The following is a 22,772-nucleotide window of genomic DNA, read 5'->3' as shown; positions in this document are numbered from 1 at the left end:
AAAGAAGGGATTCAAGGTATAAGCAAAATCTGATGCCTTGAGAAGAGGAAGGATGGTCGAGGGAGGGTCTCCTCCTCCTCTCCTCTGCCCTGGTAAGGCCTCATTTGGAGCCCTGTGTCCACTTCTGAGCTCCCCAGCTCAAGAGAGAGAGGGAACTGCTAGAGAGAGGCCAATGCAGGGCTCCCAAGATGCTGAGGGGATGGAACACATGTGTGAGGACGAAAGGCAGCGGGACCTGGGACTGTTCAGTCTGGAGAAGGGAAGGCTGAGGGGGCACCTCATCAACACTCACAAGTATTTAAAAGGTGGATGTCAGGAGAATGGGCAACACTTTTTTCTGTAGTGCCCAGTGACAGGACAAGGGGCAATGGGTACAAGCTGGAACACAGCAAGTTCCACTGGCACAGGAGCAGAAACTCCTTTGGTGCTGAGGTGAGGGAGCCCTGGCCCAGGCTGCCCAGGGAGGGTGCGGAGGCTCCTTCTTGGGAGGTTTCCAACCGCACCTGGACACGTTCCTGTGTCCCCTGAGCCAGGGGAAGCTGCTGGAGCAGGGGCTGGGGCTGGAGCAGCTCTGCAGGGCCCTTCCAGCCCCTACTATTCTATGAACTATGACTTCCTTTTCTATTTCTGTCATAAAAGTGCCAGACTCGAGGGTGATGTGGGGAAATAGTTGGCTACCAGGGTGCTGCAGGGGGAGAAGCTCACCTCAGCTCTGGTGCTCGTGTCTCATTTCCAGCCACAGGATATAGAAGAGAGCAGTGGAGAGGTCAGAGCCAGCCTGGCAGGCTGCAGAGGGGCCCTGAGGGAAACGTGTTGCAGGGAAGTCGCCGGCCATAAGAGCAGATCGGGAACTCCTCCTCTCCCTGCAGGGAGGAGCTTGGCGTGGCTGTGATCAGCAGTGTCAGATGCCTCTGCATCCTGACGTGGAGGCCGGCAGAGTCTGTAAACGGCCTTGTTGGAGCAGGGGAAGGCTGGGACACTGCCGTGGTGTGATAAGCTACGAAGGCAGGCCTGGGAAAGCCAACTAGGATGTTCCGGCGCCTCTGTTTGGAGGCCTAAGTGATGCCAGGGACTGGAGGCGTTTGCCCAGCTGTCAGTCAGGAGGGGCCGTGCTCACTGGCTTCATCCTTGTATCCTTGCCCCCCTCGTGGGGGCAGGAGGTGCTGGTGCAAGAGCAATTGATCTCTGAGGGTGTCCAGCTGTGGCCGTGTGGCTCCGATTCAACAAGCGCCTCCTGTCTTGGTGTTCCCGTGACTCTGCTGTTCTGCCTCGTGTGTTTTCTGGGCATCCTTTGCCCCGAGTGCGCTCTTCAGAAAGGGGTGACCCGATGCAGGAGATGCAGCGAGCTGAGGGCAGAGGAACCGAAGCAGCGGGTTGATGTCATCGGAGCAGAAACCTGAGAGACGGCTGTGACAGACGGAGCCCTGAAGCCATGGGCTAAATCAACCCAGCAGCCAGGGCAGAGGGCTGGCCACGGCCTGAGGGGACGGTGTCTGTGCGTATCCGTGTGCCTAGATCTCAGTGGCAGGGAAGCGGGCGTAAGCAGCGCGTGTGAAGCGGGCAGACGCAGCTGGTGCGGGACAAAGGTGGGAGCGTGGCTTGGGTTTGGCGGCGATGGGGTTAACTCGGCCCAGCCGCCGCAAGGGGGCGGAGCCAGCCCGCCCGGCGTCGCGGTGACGTCACATGCCGGCGCCCGGGCGCGCGGGAACGGCCGTTGGAGCCGGTGGCGGCGAGCGGCGGGTGAGTCCGGCCGAGCTTCGTCCGAGCTCCCGGCGAGCCGCGGCTGAGCCCCGGCCGAGCTTCGTCCGAGCTCCCGGCGAGCCGCGGCTGAGCTTCTACTGAACTTCGTCTGAGCTCCGGGCTGAGTTCCCTCTGAGCTCTGGGCTGAGCTCCGGGCTGAGGTCCGTCTGAGCTCCGGGCTGAGGTCCGTCTGAGCTCCGGGCTGAGCTCCGGGCTGAGGTCCCTCTGAGCTCCGGGCTGAGGTCCCTCTGAGCTCCGGGCTGAGGTCTGTCTGAGCTCCGGGTTGATTTCCCTCTGAGCTCTGGGCTGAGCTCCGGGCTGAGGTCCGTCTGAGCTCCGGGCTGAGCTCCGGGCTGAGGTCCCTCTGAGCTCCGGGCTGAGGTCCCTCTGAGCTCCGGGCTGAGGTCCCTCTGAGCTCCGGGCTGAGGTCTGTCTGAGCTCCGGGTTGATTTCCCTCTGAGCTCTGGGCTGAGCTCCGGGCTGAGGTCTCTCTGAGCTCCAGGCTGAGGTCTGGCTGAGGTCTCTCTGAGCTCTGGGCTGAGCTCCTGGCTGAGCTCCCTCTGAGCTCTGGGCTGAGGTCTGTCTGAGCTTCCTTTGAGCTCCGGGCTGAGGTCCGTCTGAGCTCCGGGCTGAGGTCCGTCTGAGCTCTGGCTTGAGATCCGTCTGAGCTCAGTCTGAGATCTGGGCTGAGGTCCCTCTGAGCTCCCCCTGAGCTCTGGGCTCAGCTCCAGGCTTAGTTCCCTCTGAGCTACGGGTTGAGGTCCATCTGAGCTCCAGGCCAAGCATCATCTGAGGCTCATCTGATCTCCGTCTGAGCTCGAGTCAGCATCAGGTGAGCACTGGGCTGGACATGGGGCTGGGCACTGGGCTGAGCATTAGGCTGCAGGCAGTGAGCAGTGACACTGAGCATTGCTCCTTTGCAGTCTTTAGAATTGTTCATTCCCTCCTTGTGTTGTTCTGTTGTCCCACTTATTTGGGACCCCCTGGGTGCTCCAGACCCAAAGAGATGAGGTTTTCATCCCTCCTTCCTCTTCTGCTTGCCTCCTCCCCCAGGTGATCACCAGGCTTTGGGCAGAGCGGGAGCCCCATGGGCTCTGCTTGGGTCAGCACCCGTGGGGCAGTGCGGGTGGCACTTGCTGCCTCTCAGGGTATTTTGCAGAGCTTAATGTCAGTGTAATGTTTGCCATGCAAACCACTGCAGGAGCTCGAGACTGCTTTGGGGAGTGTGGGGTGGTTTTGAAGACTCAGCTGAAGCTTTGTTTGGAGTGCCTTGGAGCCAGGCTGGCAGGCTGCAGAGGGGCCCTGAGCAGGAGAGGGAGATCAGTTGCAGGGAAGTGTCACTGGCCATAAGAGCAACCTCTGGTAGCTCTGTTTGGAGGCATAAGTGATGCCAAGGGCTGGAGGCTCTTGGCCAGCTGTCAGTCAGGAGAGGCTGTGCCCACTGGTGTTTCTGAAGTTGCCAATATGTCTGTGGTGCCCCTGGTTTCATATGCTGTTTCCCAGACAGTGTGGGTAGGAAGAGGGCTTCAATGTTGTTCATGGGCTGTTCAGGAGAAAGCTGCCTGTGGCTTAAATATGTTTTGGGGAAGTCCAGGTGAGACCTGCTTGATATTCTAATGAGGGAATTTGTCTTTCTCTGTAGGCTAAAACACCCAGGGAAAGTCTGAGAGGCACATACACTCGTGTGCTTTCCTGTCCCTGTCTGTAGATCTGCCCCTGTGGCAGGGCAGGCAGGGGCCCTGGGGTCCCCTTGCAGGCAGGGCTCCCTCCCAGGGACAGGGTTCCCGGGGCCCCTCGGGCACAGATGGAACTGCTTCTCCTTGCGGCAGGTTTTCAAGCGACATGAGCAGCCAAGTGAAAGCAGAGCTGCACCCCAAAGCTGCTCCTGCAGGCAGCAGGCGCACGGTGCGGGGCAGGGCGGCTGGAGCTGACTGGCTGGGCCTGAAGGATGAGGATTGGTGTGAGTGGGAGCCGCTGCCTGCAGCGAAGGGCAGCCCTGCCGTGAGCCGCCCCAGCCCTGCCCCGGCCGCACGGCCTGGCCCCGCCAGCCACGTCCCGGCTGCAGAGGAGGCGGCGGCTAAAGCGGCCCCGCTGGAGGAGGAGGACTGGCTGATCGCTGCCCTGGCTCGCAAGAAAGCCCAAGCGCAGGCTAAGGCCCAGGAGAGGAATGCCGAGGCCTCGGAGGCCCCAGGGGAAAGGCTGCATCCCCGTCCTGCTGTCAGGTAAAGGCACAGTTGATGGCCACGCTGCTCCCGTTTGCTCCACGTGTAGCTGCTCCAGCAGCAGCTCTCCCAAAGCCTCGTCTCAGATTGAAGCCATTAGTTTTAAGCGCTAGTTTGTCTTGGGGTGGAGCCCTGGGAGCCCAGCACCTGAAGCTGTGCAGCAAGAGCTGGGTGCCGCCAACCCGCTACATCTGCTGTAAATCTCCCTTTGAACGGCTCCTTGCTTAAATGCAGTAGTCCCAGCACTGCAGTCTTTTATCCCAGTGCTATTTGAGCCTCATTGTATGTTTTGTGATGTGGCTGCTGTGATGTGGCCGTGTGCTCTCTCCATTTCCCACTGCCTGGCCTGGCTGTCCTTAGGACACTCTTGCTGAGCTCACGTGTGGTGCTGCTAACACTCAGGCTTGTGTCACAGCTCTGTTCTAGGGGATGATTTCTTCAGCAAGCTCTCTGCAGAGGACAGCAAAGCTGCAGGGGTGAGTCCAGATTTCAGGAGAGAGCCCAAGTGTGTCAAGGGCTGGGACTGGGCTGGGCTAAGATTGCCCCTGATCTCCCCGTGTCCAAGTCAGTAGTGGGATATGGGAGATGGACTGTGAAATGTGTCTGAAGAGGTAACCCCTCTGTGGCATCCCTGTGGAGTGGGGAAGATGGGACAGGGGAGTGGGTGGATGGGGGGAGAAAGGCTTCCAGGTGCCAGGAATTACGTGCTGCTGCAGCCTTCCTGGGTGCACTTCAGGGAAAGTGTTGTAAGAAGAACGCTTGCCCAAATCAATGCCTTTGAGTTTTCCTGATGCTTGTCCCTGAGGCAGCAGAATCTCAGCAACAGAAGCAAGGCACAGGGAGGTTTTGAGTGAGAAGGGCACCCAAAGGTGGTCATGTGCTCTTCTTCCTCATAAACCGAGGAGAAGCAGGGGCTGGAGTGAGGGGGGGGAAGTTTCCAAAGTCTGCTCATCTCTGATCTCTCCCCTCCCTGGCACACAGGGACCCAGGGCCTCTGCCACAGACGCGGAGAATCTGCTGCAGAACCTGAAGGTGAGTGTGGAAATGCCTCCCTCTCCCCACAGCCTGCCTCCAGCCGTGGGCTCCAGCATCAGCTTCCAAAGGGAGCAGTGACACTGAGGCCTTAGCAGTGCTCACCCTGCTCCCATCCTTGTCCCCTTGCTTCCCAGGATATGGATGACCTGGAAGCTGATCTCCTGGGGATATCAAAGCCCAGTTCTGCAGCAGAGAAGACAACTGTGAAAGGTCCTGAGGAATGGGGTTCCTTGGGAAAAGGACGAGCTAAAGGCCCAGGGAAGCTGTTAGCTCCTGAGAAAGGTTAGAGGGAGATTTTACTTTTGTCTTCACAACTTGATTGGGAATGAGCAGGGGATGTCTTCATCTGGGAACAAAAAGTGGAAGGAGAGCCAAAGGGGTTGCATTAGAGATATGCCAGCCACAAGGCTGTGGGGAGGAATGTGTGGCGCAACATGTAGCTGCAGAGGAGCAGGGGGGCTGGCGTCTTTGCACCCAGTTGCTCCTCTGGGCATTGACTCAAGGCTGCTTGTTTGAACAGAGAAGGAAGATGTTTGGAAGAGGAAAGATGATGTATCTGGCGAGTACAAGTCCTCGGTGGCCTCCACACCCAAGAGCCTGCTAGCGAGGAGGCGGTCTGTCAGGTGTGGTGCTGCGTGTGTGTCCCTAGCTCCAGGCACACTGCCCCTGCGACAGGGCAGGCAGGGGCTCTGGGGTCCCCGTGCAGGCAGGGCTCCCTCCCAGGGACAGGGTTCCCGGGGCCCCTCGGGCACAGATGGAACTGCTTCTCCTTGCGGCAGGTTTTCCAGCGACATGAGCAGCCAAGTGAAAGCAGAGCTGCACCCCAAAGCTGCTCCTGCAGGCAGCAGGCGCACGGTGCGGGGCAGAGGGGCTGGAGCCGACTGGCTGGGCTTGAAGGATGAGGATTGGTGTGAGTGGGAGCCGCTGCCTGCAGCGAAGGGCAGCCCTGCCGTGAGCCGCCCCAGCCCTGCCCCGGCCGCACGGCCTGGCCCCGCCAGCCACGTCCCGGCTGCAGAGGAGGCGGCGGCTAAAGCGGCCCCGCTGGAGGAGGAGGACTGGCTGATCGCTGCCCTGGCTCGCAAGAAAGCCCAAGTGCAGGCAAAGGCCCAGGAGAGGAATGCCGAGGCCTCGGAGGCCCCAGGGGAAAGGCTGCATCCCCGTCCTGCTGTCAGGTAAAGGCACAGTTGATGGCCACGCTGCTCCCGTTTGCTCCACGTGTAGCTGCTCCAGCAGCAGCTCTCCCAAAGCCTCGTCTCAGATTGAGGCCATTAGTTTTAAGCACTAGTTTGTCTTGGGGTGGAGTATTAGCGCAGGGCTTTCTCCTACTTGATCCAGCCTGCAGCCCTCCAGGCTCACCTTGCTGTTGTGGTCAGTATCACACCCAGGTCTTGTAGAGCTCTCCTGGATGAGCACAGCCCCACAGCACACGCTGTGTTCCTTGTTGCTGTCTGCATTCCCCTTCATTCCTCCTAGTTCCAGACACACCACCTCCTCCTGCTGAGTTTCCACCGGCACAGGTTGAGCCTTGTGCCGTTGGAATGGGGCTCAGAAGGGAATTGCAAAGAGCCGTGTGTGATGTGCAGGGCTGTGTTAGCTGGGGCTGCTGCTGTCCGGGGTGAGCGGGGATGAAATGAGTAGGAACAGCAGTGATGGAGATTTTGAGACAGAGGCTTTCAGCTGCAAGGCAGGAATTGGTGTTGGGGACAGGATCTTGCCTTCCCTGAGCTCTTCCACATCTGGTGTTTCTGCCTGCAGCCATCCAGCCGCCTCCACAGGAGCCCCACAGCAGGCAGCTGCCCTGCGGGACACAGCCAGTGCAGACAGCTCTGGGTAAGGCCTCTGTCAGCTCTCGGGCACCCTCCGTGGGACAGATGTCCTGCAGAAAGCAGCTGCGTGTGTGCAGTGGGGGAGTGGGGGGGGCTGGGAGCCAGCAGCGATCCCTTTGGGCCTGAGACCTCTGTAGCTAGGAGGGAGGGCAGCTCGGCAGGTGGCTTGGGTTCTTGTCTGTTGGAGCACTAGGAAAGCCAAGCTTTCAACTTCAGTGGCAAGCAGAGCAATATCTGTGTGCCTCTCCCCGCTGTGCATCACTTGTGTCTCTGCCCCTGCAGGCAGCCGGTGCCCTGGCTCAGCACCACGAAAGGAGCCTCAGCTCAGGCGTCGGAGGCTGAGAAGGAGGATCCCTCCGGAGACACCAGCGCCCTGGGTGCGTTTCCTGGGATTGTGCAGCTTGGGCAGCAGGATGCAGAGAGGCTCCCCCTGCCCTGCAAAACAAGAACAAATCAGGAGGCACAGCATTGCCCTTGGCCATGGAGTTGCTGCCCAGGCTTTGAGCAGCCGGTGTGGGAGCAGGTTGCCACGCTGCAGGATCCCACCATCCCCCTTTTGTGGTGTGGTGGAGACACGGTGCTGGGGCACACTGAACTCTGCAGGGCTGCCTTTGGGCTTTCAGAGGGCTGCAAAAGACTTGGTTTCTCTTGGTGGGCATGAGTTCATGCTGTCCTTTCTCTCTTCCCCCTTCCCTCTTGCTGCCCACGTGCTGGTCCCACTAGTGCTGTGTCTGGGCTGAAGCTGTGCACCAGTTCAGAGCCTACTGAAAGCAACTCTTTTAGGATTCAGCCTCCTCCCTAGGTGATGGAGATGGAGGAGGAGCCATGCTTTGCCCTCAGCCTTTCTGTGCAGGGCAGAGTGCCAGCATTGTGGGGGTGCAGGAATGGACAGGCCTGCCTGACCCTCTGTCCCCATCACCACCCACCAGAGCAGAGCAGGACCCTTCTCACTCTGCCCAGGAGAGCCAGACCTTCGTCCTTCTGGGAGGGGATGATTGCTGTTGCCATGTCTGAATGGCAGACTTGTTCCATTTTAAGCCTCTACAGCCTTATTGCCAGGAGAGCAGGAGGTGCAGGGCCCTGTCCCACTTGCTCAGGTAGGTCTGCTGGGCCTGTGGCCCTGTGAGGTGCAGGATCAGGCTTGTGCTGATGGGCCCTCTGCTGCCAGCTCCTCGTCTTCCAGCTCTCTGCATCCGTGGGAGCCTGGGTTCATGGAGGGAAAGTGTTGGGAGAGCTCTGGGATACCACAAGTTGTATTTATCAGGCCAAAGCACGTGTGCTGTGGATGCTTTGTAAATCACAGCAGTTGACACTGCTGCATTGCCTGAGCAGCATGTACAGACTTCTCCAGGCACATATACGTCATATTAACAGCAGAGATTGCAGTTGATAGAGGAATTGGCTTCAGTGGATTTTCCTCAGCATGGTAGTGAGGATACTCGGAGATGGTTTCTAGAGCACTGGGGGGCCATCAGAGCCTTTGGCAGAGAGGGCAGCTCTTGCTTTGTCTTTGAAGCCCCTTTTTCACATCTGCCTGGGCCTCCTTGCCCTGCCTTCGTGGCAGGACAGCTGCTGTCTCCCCGAGAGCTGCCGGCCTTCTCCTTGAATCTACCCCCAGAGCAAGAGGAGCCCAACATCATTTTGTCTGGGATAGGGGCTGCTGAGCATCAGAAGGGAGCCAGGCCAGCAACAGGGTTGGGCTGGGGAAGGGTAGAGGAAGGGCCTCAGTAAGCTGGGTATGAATTACCACTCCCAGGCTAGGAAGAATGTTCCCTCAGGACTTGACCTGCCTGACAGCAGCCCTGTGTCTCTGCAGGTTCCCACGCCCAGGACACGTCTCCAGGCTGCCCCACAGCTGCAGGTGAGACACACGCCTTCCTGTGTGGGCTGATGGCCACCCCACAAAGCCACGGATCCTGAAGGGCCTTGATCTTCCCTCTCCATCCCCACAGGCAGAGTCCTCAGGCCTGTGCTTGCTGCATGAGGGGAGGCCGGGGCATGGCACTGCCCAGCTCTGTGAGGATGCATCAGGCTGCCGGGCAGCTCTGGTCAGCGCCCAGGCCCGTGTGGCAGAGCTGGAGAGCCAGGTGAGCCCCGTCACCTGCTGGAAGGGGGGCCACGGGTGACACAGCGGGAGGAGAAGGGCTCATGTCCACTCCAATGGCATCAGAGTGACAGGGGAGAGAGGAGAAACCTCTCTGTCCAGAAGTAGCCATGGCCACTGAGTGAGTGCTGCTGTGGGAGCTGTGTCCCTGGAGCAGCACAAGGACCTTCTCCCCGGGTGCCCGGCAGGTCCAGATGCTGGAGGTGGAGCGGACGCAGCAGAGGCTGTTGCTGGAGAGTCTCCAGCAGCAGCACCAGAAGAACCTGGATCTTCTCGAGAGCCCCTACAGGTACCAGGCTCTTGCCTGTGCTCCCCTCCTCTGTCAGATCCTTGCCTGCAGCCATCTCCTCTGAGGTAGGGAGGGCTGGGCTGCTTCCCCAGTCCATCCTTGGGGTGGACAGGCACAGAGGCACGTCGGGGTGGACCTGGTGGGGACAGAGAGCAGCCCCACAGCTGAACAACCAAGGTTGGAGTCCACTCTAACCAACACTGTCTGGTAGGTGGTGAGGAGGAGGAACAGGTTTGGAGGAGCTCTTTGCCAGCATGTCCCCAGCCAGTGCAATGCACTGAGCAGCAACAGGAGGGTTTGAGGCTCTGACTGTGGAGAGGCCGAATGTTTCCCATGTGCACAGCAACACTGATCTGAATCCTCACGTGCACTTTGGGTGGAGAGCTCCAGGTATTGCCACGAGAGCAACACTTCTCCCTTGGTGTGACCTCTATGAGCAGGCGGCAAATGAAGGTGTTGGAGGAGAGCCACGGGCGGCAGGAGGAGAGGCTGCGGCAGGAGCTGGAGCAGCTGAGGGCTCAGCTGCTGTCGCAGAGCCAGGACGCGGAGCAGGCGCAGGCAGAGCTGCGGGCACAGCACCAGCAGCAGCTGGCAGCACTGGAGCAGCAGCACACGCTGGAGGTGAAGCGGCTGCAAGAGCTGCAGAGGTGAGAGCAGCACACACGTGGGGTTAGTAGCCGTGCTCTTGGCAAAGGAACCAGGGAACAGCCTGGGGCTGCGGTGAAAGGAGGCTCCAGAGGCACTGGGCTGTGGGTGGCTCAGTGGCTTTTGGAATGGGGATTTGCTTTGTAGGTTGGCACAGGGAGATGTGGCTGGAGGTACCATTTCAGAGTGAATGTTTTACCTTTTTACTCAGTCCAGTGAGCCACTGGTGTTGCATGTAGTTTGGGTCAATGAGAAGCCAGGTTTTGGTAGAGAAGCCCTTAAGCCCTGCATGTGGTCCGTGCCAAATGTGGATGCCTGTCAGGGGCGTGCCCTGTGACAGCCCACCACGCCAGCTCAGCTCCTGGCACCACTCAGCTCCATGACCAGGCCTCTTGCACAGTGCCTGTCACGGGGAGCACGGCTTTGAGACAGCCCGTGGTGGGCTCCTCACCCGTGTCCCGCAGGACGTCCATCCAGGAGCTGCGCCAGGACTACGACGAGCAGCTGCGGCGGCTGCAGCGGCTGAAGGATCAGGAGGTGGATGCGGTGACCAGCGCCACGTCACACACCAGGTACCAGCCCCCTGGCCGTGGTGTTCCCCGCGGAACCAGCCTCAGGCTGTGGCAACAGAGCCCATCCCCTCTTCCCCCTGCTGCCTCTCGCAGGGCTGCTGAGCACTTTGCTCTCTGTCAGTACTCTCCTAAGCAGCAGCTCTGTCTTCCCACCGCTCTGCTGTGACCCACAGAGGGGCAGGGCTGGACTGCCTGGCCTTTGGCAGGCATCACAGGACTGCCTGGCCTTTGGCAGGCACCACATCTCCCCCTCCATCGCAGTGAGGTGAAGCGTGTGCCACAGGGTTGACTTTCTCCTCGCTCTCCTCCGCAGGTCTCTGAACGGCGTCATCGAGCGGATGGAGAAGTTCTCCAGTGGTCTGCACGAGCTCTGGCACAAGGTGGAGGCCAAGCACCACAGCACCTCCCAGGAGCTGGCCACGTGGGCACAGCAGCTCAGGGGTACGTCTGTCAGCCATCTGTCAGTGCTGGAATGGCTCTGGAGGCACCCAGGAAATGGGGAGAAGGTGCCCTGAGTCAGGCAGGGACTGGGAGCCGAGGCTGGCAAAGCCTGGCCTGCCTCAGCCACTGAACACCTCGGGGTGTCCCCGTTACGAAGTGGGGTCCTGGGGGTGTGCAGAAGGGGAGGAGCACAAATGCATGCAGGTTTTCTGCTGTGAGTATGGTGTGGGCAGAGAGGGCTTCCCACCTCGTGCTGCTCATGGCTCGGCTGCTCCCTCTGCACAGTGCTCCAAGACAGGATGTTGCAGCAGCAGAAGGACATGGAGGAGGAACAGAGACGACACCAGGACGTGATTGCTAAAGTGGAGGCCAGGCTGAGCGAGCAGTCTCAGCAGCTGGAGCAGGTGAGCCCAGGCTGTCTCTTTTGCCCGAGTCAGCCCTCCTGTCTGGGTTTGGGATAGGTATGTGTTGTCCCAGGAGCCTGGAACAGCCCCTGTCTCTCCTCCCTGTCCAAACCCAGGAGCGCTGCAGGGCGCTGGCAGAGCAGTGCCAAGTGGGATCTCTGCAGCGCTCGCTGGAGGAGCGGCAGCAAGTCCTGAGCCAGCAGCTCTCCAAGGAGCGAGCAGAGCTGGAGAGGGCCAAGGTGAGGTGGGACAGACAGCTCCAGGTGCTGTTCACGTGTGCCCCGAGTGTGAGCGGGGCTGCAGTGCGCTGTGTGGTGGAGGAAGGAGCCGGGTTCTGGGCTGCAGCATTTGCTCCCTCAATCCCACCCCCAGGCGCAGTGACTCACAATCAGAGCGGTCCCCTGGCAGCTGGAAGCTTGGGGCTGAGCTCTCCAAGCAGGGCTCACCCCAAGCACTGGGGGCTTGAACCAGCTTCTGGGTGTTGCCTAATGTTTGGTGGCAGAGATGCGCTGAAGGAGAAAAATCCATCAGCAAAGGGGACTCAGTGCTTTGCCTCTCCCTCTCTTGTGACATTCTGCAGAGCACTTTTCTGGCGGAGCAGCAGTTGGTGGTGCAGAAGTGCTCAGAGGAGTACCAGAAGCTGGCGACTGAGTGGGCTGAACTTCGTGCCCAGCAGCAGCAGAGCAGGGTGAGGATGGAACTGGACACGGGCACATGGGCTCCCAGGGAGAGGGCACCGTCAGCAGCCTGGCCAAAGTACTGCAGCGCAGCCCCTTCCCATGCCCACGGGGCAGGCTCTACGCTCCTTCAGGTGTTTCAGACAGAGATGTCCCTTGGGGTGGTAAGAATCAGGCTGCCCCAGGAGCAGCCTCCACCAGCCTGCTTTAGATGCTGACAGAAGCGTGGATTCCTCTGTCTCTCCCCTCTGCCTGTGAGGAGTTGGGGCAGCCAGACCAGGCACAGCCACCTCCGTCATGAGAGGAAACCCCCACGGTGGGTGTAAGCAAAGCCTCCCCCTGCCACGAAGTTTTCGGCTCTTGGCCTAAAAACCAGACTCAAAGTCTGAAAACCAGGCTCAAAGCCTGAAACCAGGCTCGAAGCCTGAAAAATGAACCAGGCTCGAAGCCTGAAAAATGAACCAGACTCGAAGTCTGAAACCAGGCTCGAAGCCTGAAAAACCAGCTCCAAGCCTACTTCATGTGGCGATCAACCCAGGGTCCGATTCTCAGCTGGGTGGGAAGAAATCAGTCCTACTCAATGTGAGTGATAGCAGAAATCTTCACTTTATTAAAAGCAGGCTCTAACTTATATATCCAGCAGCTTCAAAGCTGGCTCAGCAACAGCAGCTAATAGATTACATTCTCATGTTCATCCTACTTGCGGTTTCTGCCATAAGCAAGCTCCCTCACACTTTCCCATCTTGTTTTTCCCCGAAGTTGTTTTCCACCTTGAGCTGTTAGCTCGTTAGCTGAAAACAGCCCGACCTTGAAGGAGCAGAAAGCGGCCTGCTGTCTGCGCTGACTACGTGACAGCAACTGCTTTAACCATGGCTCTGACTCTGGTCTTGATTGTGCATTAAATTCATATAACTAGAGCTCAGATTGCCTTGCCCCATCAGGCCTAACATTATACCCCGGGATCCATGTCCACTCTCCCTTAACCATTCCTCCGCATCCCCCTGCCATGGGGACGTGGCCAGAGCCAGCTCTGCTCCCTCCTAGGGCTGTCCAGAGGGGATTTGTGGCACAGACAAGGTGGCAGAGCTGCCACAGCGGAAAAGAAGCATTCAGCCTGAGTATTTCCACTGCTGACAAATTGTTTTGCTTTGAGCATGTTTGAGGGTGTGCAACATGGTTGAGGGGCTCTGTCCTTCCCAGGGAAGGGAGTATGTGTGTGTACAATCCCAGCTCTGCCAGCCCTGGTCCCCAAGGGGTGATGGATGAGGGCACTGCTTAAGTACCTGGAGGTGTTGCTCTGCACCCCACACTGGCACACACGAGAAGCTCAACGGGGGCAGATCTCTCCCATCACTTGGGAAAGACTCACAACAGTGAACAGGACAGTGCAGGTAGTGCATTGGTTTCCCCCGTACCCATCCCAGGAGCTGGCAGAGCTGAAAGCCAAGGAGGAGCAGCTGGAGAAGGCCAGAGAGCTGCAGGATAAGGCCTGGCAGAAGCTGAGGCTGGAGAAGGAGAGGGTGAAGGTGGCTGCGCAGCGCGTCCGGCAGCAGGAGGAGAAGGTGCAGAGCAGGGCCAAGGTGAGCACAGCATCTGCCTGAGTCTGGCAGCAGAGCTGGGAGGGGTCACAGCCCTCCCCAAGCCAGGAGGAGTCCTAGTGCTGTCCTGGAAGGGGAATGAGGGGATGCAGAAAGGAGCCCTGCCCCATAGCAGCAAGGGACCCTGTCCCCAGCCTCCCCAGCCTCTCTACCTTGCAGCTCTCATCTCAGAAGGACAAGAAGGGGCAGCGAGTGCTGCAGAAGGCTTGCAGGGGGGAGTGTGAGCACCCAAGGAGGCTGCAGGCCATGCAGCAGCGCTTGAAGCAGCTGAGGCAGCAGGAACAGCACCTGCAGGAGGTATACCCCCTCGCCTTTCCTTCTTGGCCTGAAGCCACCGTGTTGAGGGCCTCAACCTTTGCCAACAGCTTCTCTCTCTCTTTCTCCTGGGGATGGGGCAGGAGTGGCTGAGCACGGCTCTGAAGAGGAGACAGCTAGAAGAGCGATGTGAGGAGCTGCCCAACAAGCCCATGATGCTGCTGACTGCAGACCAGGACCTCGGTGCCCCTGTGAACGGCCTCTCCAGCACACTGTGTAAGGCTTTCTGCCTGTTGCCAATGGGAAGGGACATGCTGGGGGGGGAGCTGCACTTGTATTCCACTTTTCAGGAGGCTTGGCATGTTGCTGAGGGCTGAGTTAGTTCCCCTGATGATAAACCTCAGCTATGAGTTGGCCCCTTGTCCTCTGAAAGAGCTCAGTGGATGGAGTTGTCTGAGGCAGGGCAGTGCCAGGAGGGTGTAGACGGGGCAGAAGGGGAGAGGCAGCTGGATTAAAGCCCGTTTGCAGTGGGTGGTTGGGGAGGACCTTGCTGTGGGGACATGCAGGCAGCTGGAAAAGGAATGCTGTTGTCTCTGTCTGCAGTTCCCCTGACGACAGGGGCACCACAGAGCTGGAGTCTTGTTGCAGAGCCTCCAGCTCCTGTCAGGGTGCTCCCTCAGCACAGCCCTGGGGCTGGCAGGGACACCCTGGCCACAGCCAGCGGCACCGAGCTCATTGACGCCACGCTGCTGCTGCTGAAGTTCAGGGCCCAGCAGGTGAGGGGGAGGAGGCTGGGGCTGGAGAAGGGGCTTGGAACCGGCTGGATGGGAACAGGGCTGGCTGAAGCGCACTTTGAGGCCGGCAGCCACAGCATGGGGTGTCTCCTCAGACCATTACTGAGCTGTTGGGCTGGGTGGGCTTCCAGAAGAGGACCTAGAGGACCTGTCACACCTAGAAGAGTGATGCCAGAAGCAAGGAGGGGTGAACCTTCACAGCTTGTCTCAGGTTCATTGATAACATGCAGGACCTGATGGTTCATCCCTCTCCTCACACCATCGCTGACTGGGAGAAGCCATCTCTGCTGGACTCTGGCTTTGTGATGTGCCAGTCCCCTCCCTTCAGCCCCCTGCTTCCCTGCTGGGGCCTTCCCCAGGCTGGGGTGCTCTTTCAGGCTGCTTCTGTAGGATTCAGGGTACTTTCCTCACCCAGTGACACCCTGGGCTGTGACTCCGTTTGTGTTGCACTCTGATATCTGTCCCATCATCCCTTTCTTCTCAGGACCATGGTTTCTTAGAGAATGAGGAGTTCTACCTGGAGAGTCTGACAAAATCATCCTATCACACATCAGCTCGGTCACGAGGATGGTGGTCAGCACATCTCACACCAGCAAAACTGCAGCCACGTCTCCACCAACTGGTGACAAAGAAACCCAAGCTTTCTTAGGCATTGTGGGCTTTTGGAGGCTGCACATTCCCAACTGCTGTAAATCCTCTCTATCGAGTCACCTGGAAGAAAAACCATGTCAAATGGGGCTCTGAACAACGACAAGGCTTTCAACAAATTAAACGAGAGGCTGCTCAGGTGGTGTCCCTTGGGCCAGTCTGAACAGGACCAGATGTGACAAACATGCTCTGCACTGCAGCTGGAGAGAATGGCCCTACCTGGAGCCTCTGGCTAGAAGCACGTGGGGAGGCTGGAGGCTGAGCCCTGGGGTTCTTGAGTCAGGGATGCAGAGGATCCGAGGCCCGGTGTACTCCCACCAAGAAGGGGAGACTGGCAGCAGATGAAGGAGTTTGAGCTGCCTCAGGAGTTGGCATGGAAGCAGGACTGTTCTCAGCACCCAACTGCCAGTGCTGGGCTGGGTGTCCAAAGGGAGAGTCTCCTCCACACATCAGGCGACTGATGCCACATGGAGTGATGGGGTTGTGTTGAGCACTCAGTGAGCTCCTGTAGGAAACTGCAGTCACCCCAGCATCCTGCACGTGATCACCAACTGGCCAGAAGGCAAGAGCTCTGGACTACTGCCTGAGAAGGAGCTGGCAGATGCTGAAGAGGCCCCACCATGTACTAAGCTCTCAGCAGATGAGAAGCAAAGTGTGTCGCTCACCGATGGCTCCTGTTGTGCTGTGGGACAGCATCGGAGCTGGAAGGTGGCTGTGGGGCGTCCCCTGTGACACGTGGCACAAGCTGCAGAAGGAGAGGGGCATTGGAGTCAGTTGACAGAGGTGGGAGCCTCCCAGCTGGCTTTAGACATCCCCCAATGAGAAAAATGGCCAATAGTTTGTAGTGACTCGTGGCTGGTGGCAAATGCTCTGTGGGGTGGCTGCAACCATGGAGACAGAACAACTGGCAATGCCAGGGCCACCCCATCTGGGCTGCCTCATTGAGGCCAGGCATCGCTGCCCACCTGGAGAAGCTGGCTGTGATGGTGTGCCACCGAGATGCCACGTACCCAGGAACCAGGCCCCTGAAGAACATGAGCACAAACAGGAGCCAGGATGGCAGTGGCCCAGGTGTGTTGGGACTGGCAATGGAAATGTGAATGTTTGTAGCTCGGGGGGCCCACGATGCCTCAGGCCACCAAGGAAGAGATGCAGCTCTAGATGGGCTGTTGCACAGGTTGTCCATGGATGCGAGATATGCTGCCCTCAAACAAGCCAAGCGGTTGAAGTCTCTGTGCTCTGAAGGACAATGGCTGAAATACCAGTGCAGAGAGGCCTGGCAGATGGACTCTAGCACACTCCCACACACTGAGGCGAGCACTAAGTGCTCACCGTGGTGGAAGCGACCACTGCATGGCTGGAAACAGATCCTGTGCCTCATGCTACTGCCTGTTCCCAGAGAACCAACATGGCACCAGAAAGGCTGCTGCAGGGGCATGAAGAAAATTTGGCCATTGAAACGCCTGCAGCAGAGCCCAGGTTGGAATGTGACGTTTCTGCAGCTTTGCAGGTGCCAATATCTGAACAGAGCCCTCCACTCCCCTCCTCCTCCGGAAGGAAAAAGGGCTGGGAGCCGAGTGCTGCCTCAGCCTGTGCCCTACACTGCGCTGCCTGTGCGCTGGTGCTTGCTGCTGTGCCTGTGTTCCCTCTCCCCAGAGGACATGTAGGCCTTGGGCAAACCCCATCCCTTTCCACTCCTGCTCCTGGAGGCCTGTGGTGGTGCCTGCGGGCAGCAGCACAGCTTTGGGTCCCCTGGGAAGCTGTGTTCTGTGAGGATGGTAGATGAAGGTACCAGTTATAGGGGATTCCTCGTCCACCCCCCACCTCTGTTCCATTTCATTAGTTCCAAATGCAACAGTTTGCTGCTAAAAGATGAACAACCCCTGCAGTCCTGCGCTAGAGAAAAAAGATAACTTACTTCTTGAACTCAGAGCAGAGGGCAGGGAAGTTGCAGCAGGGTCAGGCCGCCCAGTCCTCCCGCACCATGCGCCGGCCCTGTGGGAACAGCCCCACGCAGTTACAGGGCAGGTGCTGACCCAGGCACTGGCCTTGGGCCCTGCCACTGGGGAGAGTCTCAGCAACCGAGCTCTAGAGCTCTCGAGGAGTTAAGAAGCCCAAGCCATGACAGGGTTCCCGTGGTTTGCTTCCTGTGTCCACCCTGTACCTCCCAGCAGCTCCCCGACACGTGCTGCTTTCGCCAGTATTCACGTCCCTCTCGTTCAGAAGACAAAATCTAACACCGATTCAATTCCAACTTGAAAAGTTCTTTTAGTTTGGCAACTGTAGACTGCTACCTGCCAATGTCTGTGCAGGGAGGTGTCTCAGTGCTCTGAGATATTTGGTGTTGCATGTGCCGTTCACAGGGTGCCCCCAAAGGCCCAGACCGGGTCCCGGCCAGAGCGCTGAGCACTGACCTGCTCATTGCTTGTCTCTCAATGGGGTCATTTCCTCTTCTTTGGCATGGTCTGCTAATTTGCTTTTGAGAGAAACAATTCAGATGCACTTTTCCTAAACTATGGAAATACAACAGCACCTTGGACACCACTGAGTGATTGCTGCTGTAATAAATGAAATACACAACTGACTCTTCTGGGGCAGCAGGAAATGATGTTACAAACCCGTGATGGAAGTGAACCGTAGCCCATCGGTGCCGTGAGGTAAACACGAATGCAGACATTGTTTGGCTCAAAGAGCTGTATTTAGAAGCCTTGTCTTTTTTTTTTTTCCCCTTACGATAATACTTCTAAAACACACCATTCGCTCTGCTAAACCAAGAGAGTAAAATAATTGCTGTGACGATATTTTGTAAGACCTAATGCTTTAGTTTTAATAAGGAATGTTTAACGTTTAATTCCTGCTCAAGTGCATTTTGGTTTTTCTGTAACTGTGATGTGACAAATCACTTGAGCCCAGTGAAAAATGAAAGGTTAGTTATACAGCACCCAACAATGTTTTTTGTGATGGTTTTTGGGTTTAATGATGGTGCAGCAAAAGATTTTCACTCCACTCTGACATCTCCTGAAACACTGGCACTCCTACCAAACAAGTAGAAGACTGATTTCTTAGGTCAGTAGTAGCCAGGCATATGGTATCTTGCCCAGTTACATTTGCAAGTGGGACCCAGACATTTTGTTTAGGGAGAGAAACAAAAGCAGGATCATTTGACTTCTGTCCAACTATGATAGCCACAACCATTAACAAACTGCTAAACATCCAGCAAATCCACTTATTCATTATCATGGTTAGTAAGCCTACAACAAAGCTAAACATCAGATTGATTAACGTGATTGTTATCACATTTTTCTGCATCTCACCCTTTTGCGCCATCTCTTCTGTTGTCGTTCCCAATTCTCTTCTGATACCCACCATCTACGAAGTATTGCAACTACCAAACCACACTCACCTCCAATTATTCTGTTACTATTAATGTTAAATGCTCGTGATACAGCTGGTATAATATATGCCACTAACAAGCCTGCTCAACTAGATCCTAAATCTTCTATACACAAATAATTTTCCCAAAGCCGTTGTCATCTCAAAATTCTTGATACTTGACCTTGCACAGTATTTGATCTTTGGCCAAGATTAATGAACTGCTCCAAAAGTGCTTCGGGATCAAAACACATAGAAGCTTGTTCACAACGTTCACACAACCAATGTTTTTCTCGATCGGTATGACTGACTGCTCTCCACCAACTATTCTTACATTTATTACACCAGACTTTTATCCACAGTTGGCATGGTCTGTTGTGATGAGGACAAATAGTCTGTAATTGATGCTGTTTTTCTGCTGTAAAATGTCCAATGTTGCTAACTGTTGCTACAAAGGCATTCACATCAGGGAGAGCCTTCTCTGCTTCTGGGCTGATTCACTTCAACCACGGAACCAGTGTCTTTACAATTCGGAATGTCTGTCTTTGTAGGGCTCCAAAGTGAAGATGTTGAAGTGCTTCAGGATCCGGTTGTAGTGGATCGATTCATGGTTTTACCCATTTAGCTGGGACCCACTTGGGTCGTTCATCACCTGTAACGTCGTTTGTAACCTGTCACCTTCCCCAAGTTAACCAGTAGAAACTGGTGAAATATTACATTTATTCCAAGAATGGCAGCAGCTAATAAAGCACTCGAGATTTTTGTCCGTCATTCCAACTCCTCAGGTTAAAACTAAAACTATTGCTTGAGGGTTTTTTATAAATTAGATAGAAAAGCTTCGAAGCTGTTTAACAGAACACTGTTTTATTTAAATGTCTAAAATATTTTACTCCTAGTATGTTAAAATAAATTTACCTTTCATTCTTTCTATTCTGAATCTAACTAAATGTTTTCTCAAGGTTCTAGCCATTAGAATTCTTTATCTGTGAAAACTATTCTGCTTCATAACATAGAACTTAGAACTTTCGTCCCTTACAAAATTACAGAGCAGAGTTGATTCTTATGAAATTATCTAAAATGTGGTGGGCTTGAACTGCTCCGTCCTTGGGTCAGCAAGATTTAGAAGTCCGTGGGTATTTTTCAATGAGTAAATACACTGTGCTTTGTGTGTTCTGTGAAGATGTATAAGCAACATGTTGCAACAAGTCATTATACAAAAATGAAAAGAAATTCATTGATGTAAAATATCAGTGATGAAAACATGCATTTAGAAGAGTAAAATTTCAGGAAAAGGATCTATACATAAAATGAATGGAGGATGGAGTACTGCCAGCCTTTCAGAGAGAAATAGAATGCTGTGATGGCAGTCAGGGTGCTCATGGGCAATGCATGGCTTTGGAACTTTTATTTTGCACCATGTCTTTAAACAAGGCTACACTCCTGCTTTAGAAATTACAAACACAAATCTTAAGCCAAGATTTTCATGGCATGTTTGTATAAAGTATTCATTCTACCACAGTCTGAGATGCTGAAGCTTTAGAAAGTGACAGCAGATGAGCAAAGTTCTTGTATTTCAGAATTGGATTCCCTGGAAATTGATTGAATTTCTAAACTGAGGATTTAAAACTCCAAGGAATGCATTTTATTAGTGCAACCAGTGAATGCAGTGGATTTAATGCACCACTCCTGTTAACAATAATGTTATACTTCTAATCTGCAGAGCACTTGTAACTGTTCTGTGGTATAGAAGTCTCTGACTCAGAGAGTTAATGATCTTGAATGATTGACTTCCTTCCAGTACAGTCAAATCAACTGCCTTGTAAAGCTCCTTTTGGAGTTGAAGGTATATGGAAACCAGAGACGAACTCTGAACCGAGGGTTCAACCTGATACAACAAAAAGCATGTGTTGACCATGAATTATCCTGAAATCAGTACAGTAGCATTATTCTAAGCCAAGGGAAGTAGAAAGAATTCGTACAACTTGTTTGTCATATCAATCTGTGAAATGCTTCTTCAGAGGAAGCTTAAGTACCACTTACATCTCAATACTTTTCCTTATAAATGAAAATTCTGGTCCAAATTTATAGGAAATCGTCACTATAACTGGAGCTACATTTCAGGGAAGACTAATTTAGAGATAGAAGGTGAATACAGCTATGTACTCATTCTTGAAGGACAAATGTTGGCTCAAAAGGAATAAGATTTTCAAAAAGCACTCAACATTGCCTCCTGTTCCCCTGAAAGTCAGAGAAAACTCTTACTCAATTGATTAAAACATTTATTCCTACACTAACTGCTGTTGATAATTTTTTGTCACCACCTGGACACGTTTCTGTGCCCCCTGTTGAAGGGGAATCAGATTTAGCAGGGACTTGGACTGGATGAACTCTTGAGGGCCTTTCCCACCCCCACCATTCTGGGATTCTGTGATTCTGAGCCATGGCACAAAGGCTGATTGAAGGTAAAGATGGATCTGGTGCCCCTTTGGCAAGGTGCATAGGCCAGGGAAGGGCTCTGCCCAGACAGCACCGAGAGTATTACAATGGGTCCGGCCACAGCAGGGCGACATCGACGCCTGCCAGGTAGGAGCAGCTGCGAGTCAGCCGCGGCAGCAGCCGCAGCCCTGTCCCACCTGGGGCTGCTGGGGCTTCCCAACACCCCCCTGAGCCTCTGTCCTGTGCTGCAGGGTGACAGCGGGGGCCCACTGGTCTGCAGAGCTGCGGGCGCCAACTTCTTCTGGCTCGTGGGCGTGACCAGCTGGGGGGCAGGCTGTGGCAGAGGGCACAGGCCCGGGGTCTACACCTCCACCCAGCACTTCTACAGCTAGTTCCCGGCACAAAGGGGCTCAGAAAGAAGGTGTCCTGGTTTAGGCCCATCAGGGAACAAAGACCACGATTAGCCCCGAGTACCCAAGTGGCTGAGGATTGCTCAAGGGCAGGGAGAGCTTAATTGCCGCTTAAGGTTCAGGACAAAGCAGACCAGGCCACTCGGTTTGGGGAAGGAAACAGAAACAATTTAATGCAATGTCAACTAAAACATACCCCCAAAACCCCAAAACATAACCAAAATGAAACAACACAGAGCAATACATCAATGAAGAGTCCAACCAGCCTTTTGAAGAACACCTTCTTGCCACCCCTCCCCTCTTCCCGGGCTCAGAGCCCTGATCCCGGGGTTTTTACCTTGTCCCCCCCTGAACGGTTCGGGGGAGCAGGCAGTGGAGGTCTCAGTTAGTCTGTTCCCGATAGCTTCTGCCGTTTGTCCCTCCTCAGGACGGGTGAACTCCACACCAGTCCTCCCTGCGAGTCCGTGGGGTAACTCACACGCATGGCAGCCCTGCACGGGCTGCTCCGATGCCCACTGACTCCAAAGGCTGCAGCTCATCTCTGCCTCTCGTGTGGGGCTGCTCTGCAGCGTGCAGGCTCTCCAGCACGGCCTGGACCATGGCCCCTCCCCACACAGTCCCTCTCCCGTCCGGGCTCACTCACACGGAGCTGCTGGGAACTCTCGGTCCTGCCATGGATCTCCATGGGCTGCAGGGGCACAGCTGCATTCTCGCCACGGCTTGCAGAGGGGTCTCTGGTCTGTTGCTTCTCCTTCCTTCCTCCTTCTCTGGCTGAAGGGTCCGCGTGGTCGCCTCCATCTCGTGTCACTCTTACACCTCCTGCCTCGCATTCCAAATTCCCGTCCCCTAAATAGTGCTGGCAGAGGCGCCAGATTGGCCCAGCCGGGCTGGAGCTGGGTGTGAACCCAGGAGCCGGGGGAGAGTCCGCAAACTCTTTCTCGGGTCTTCACTGCAACCCGCTCCCCCTGTTACTAAGCCAAAAGCTGCTCCTTGCTAAACCAGAACAGAAGGGCTGCTGCACTCACCCAGGCAAGGAGACGTTTTCCCACCAAATCAGGGCCCTATCAGTGGCCAAACCCAGCACTAATTCCAGCATCAAAACCAGCAGATGAGTTAGGGCCCTGCCAATTCCCAATCAACAAGCTGATAGATTCCTTTAGTTGTCTTCAGGAGCTCCTGCAGACCCTGAAGGGAAAACTGGTTTGAGGAGAAGGACACTGCTGGAATTACAGGACTGGGCTCTGCCCCTTGCTGTAGGTCCATAGCAGTAGCCATTAGGTAGGATTAAGCAGAAGCTATAGTTG

General features: G+C 55.7%; 1 protein-coding gene across 1 annotated transcript; it reads left to right on the top strand.

Annotated features, from left to right (window-relative positions):
- Nucleotides 1-3,688: 3,688 nt before the first annotated feature.
- LOC133626765 (fas-binding factor 1 homolog) lies at nt 3,689-16,840 on the top strand. The gene is made up of 24 exons (XM_062007820.1): nt 3,689-3,741; nt 3,789-3,962; nt 4,378-4,438; nt 4,944-4,994; nt 5,132-5,279; nt 5,518-5,620; nt 5,777-6,169; nt 6,753-6,827; nt 7,106-7,200; nt 7,862-7,920; nt 8,640-8,684; nt 8,776-8,910; nt 9,116-9,216; nt 9,657-9,863; nt 10,326-10,433; nt 10,747-10,874; nt 11,160-11,278; nt 11,395-11,517; nt 11,859-11,966; nt 13,380-13,535; nt 13,713-13,850; nt 13,952-14,084; nt 14,412-14,584; nt 15,087-16,840. Exons 1-24 carry the CDS (start codon nt 3,689-3,691, stop codon nt 15,249-15,251), a joined length of 3,051 nt encoding a protein of 1,016 aa, XP_061863804.1. The 3' UTR covers nt 15,252-16,840.
- Nucleotides 16,841-22,772: the final 5,932 nt, after the last annotated feature.

Source organism: Colius striatus, chromosome 14, assembly GCF_028858725.1.
Source record: "Colius striatus isolate bColStr4 chromosome 14, bColStr4.1.hap1, whole genome shotgun sequence".
Lineage (NCBI taxonomy): Eukaryota > Metazoa > Chordata > Aves > Coliiformes > Coliidae > Colius > Colius striatus.
This window is presented reverse-complemented; position numbering and strand designations above follow the sequence as displayed.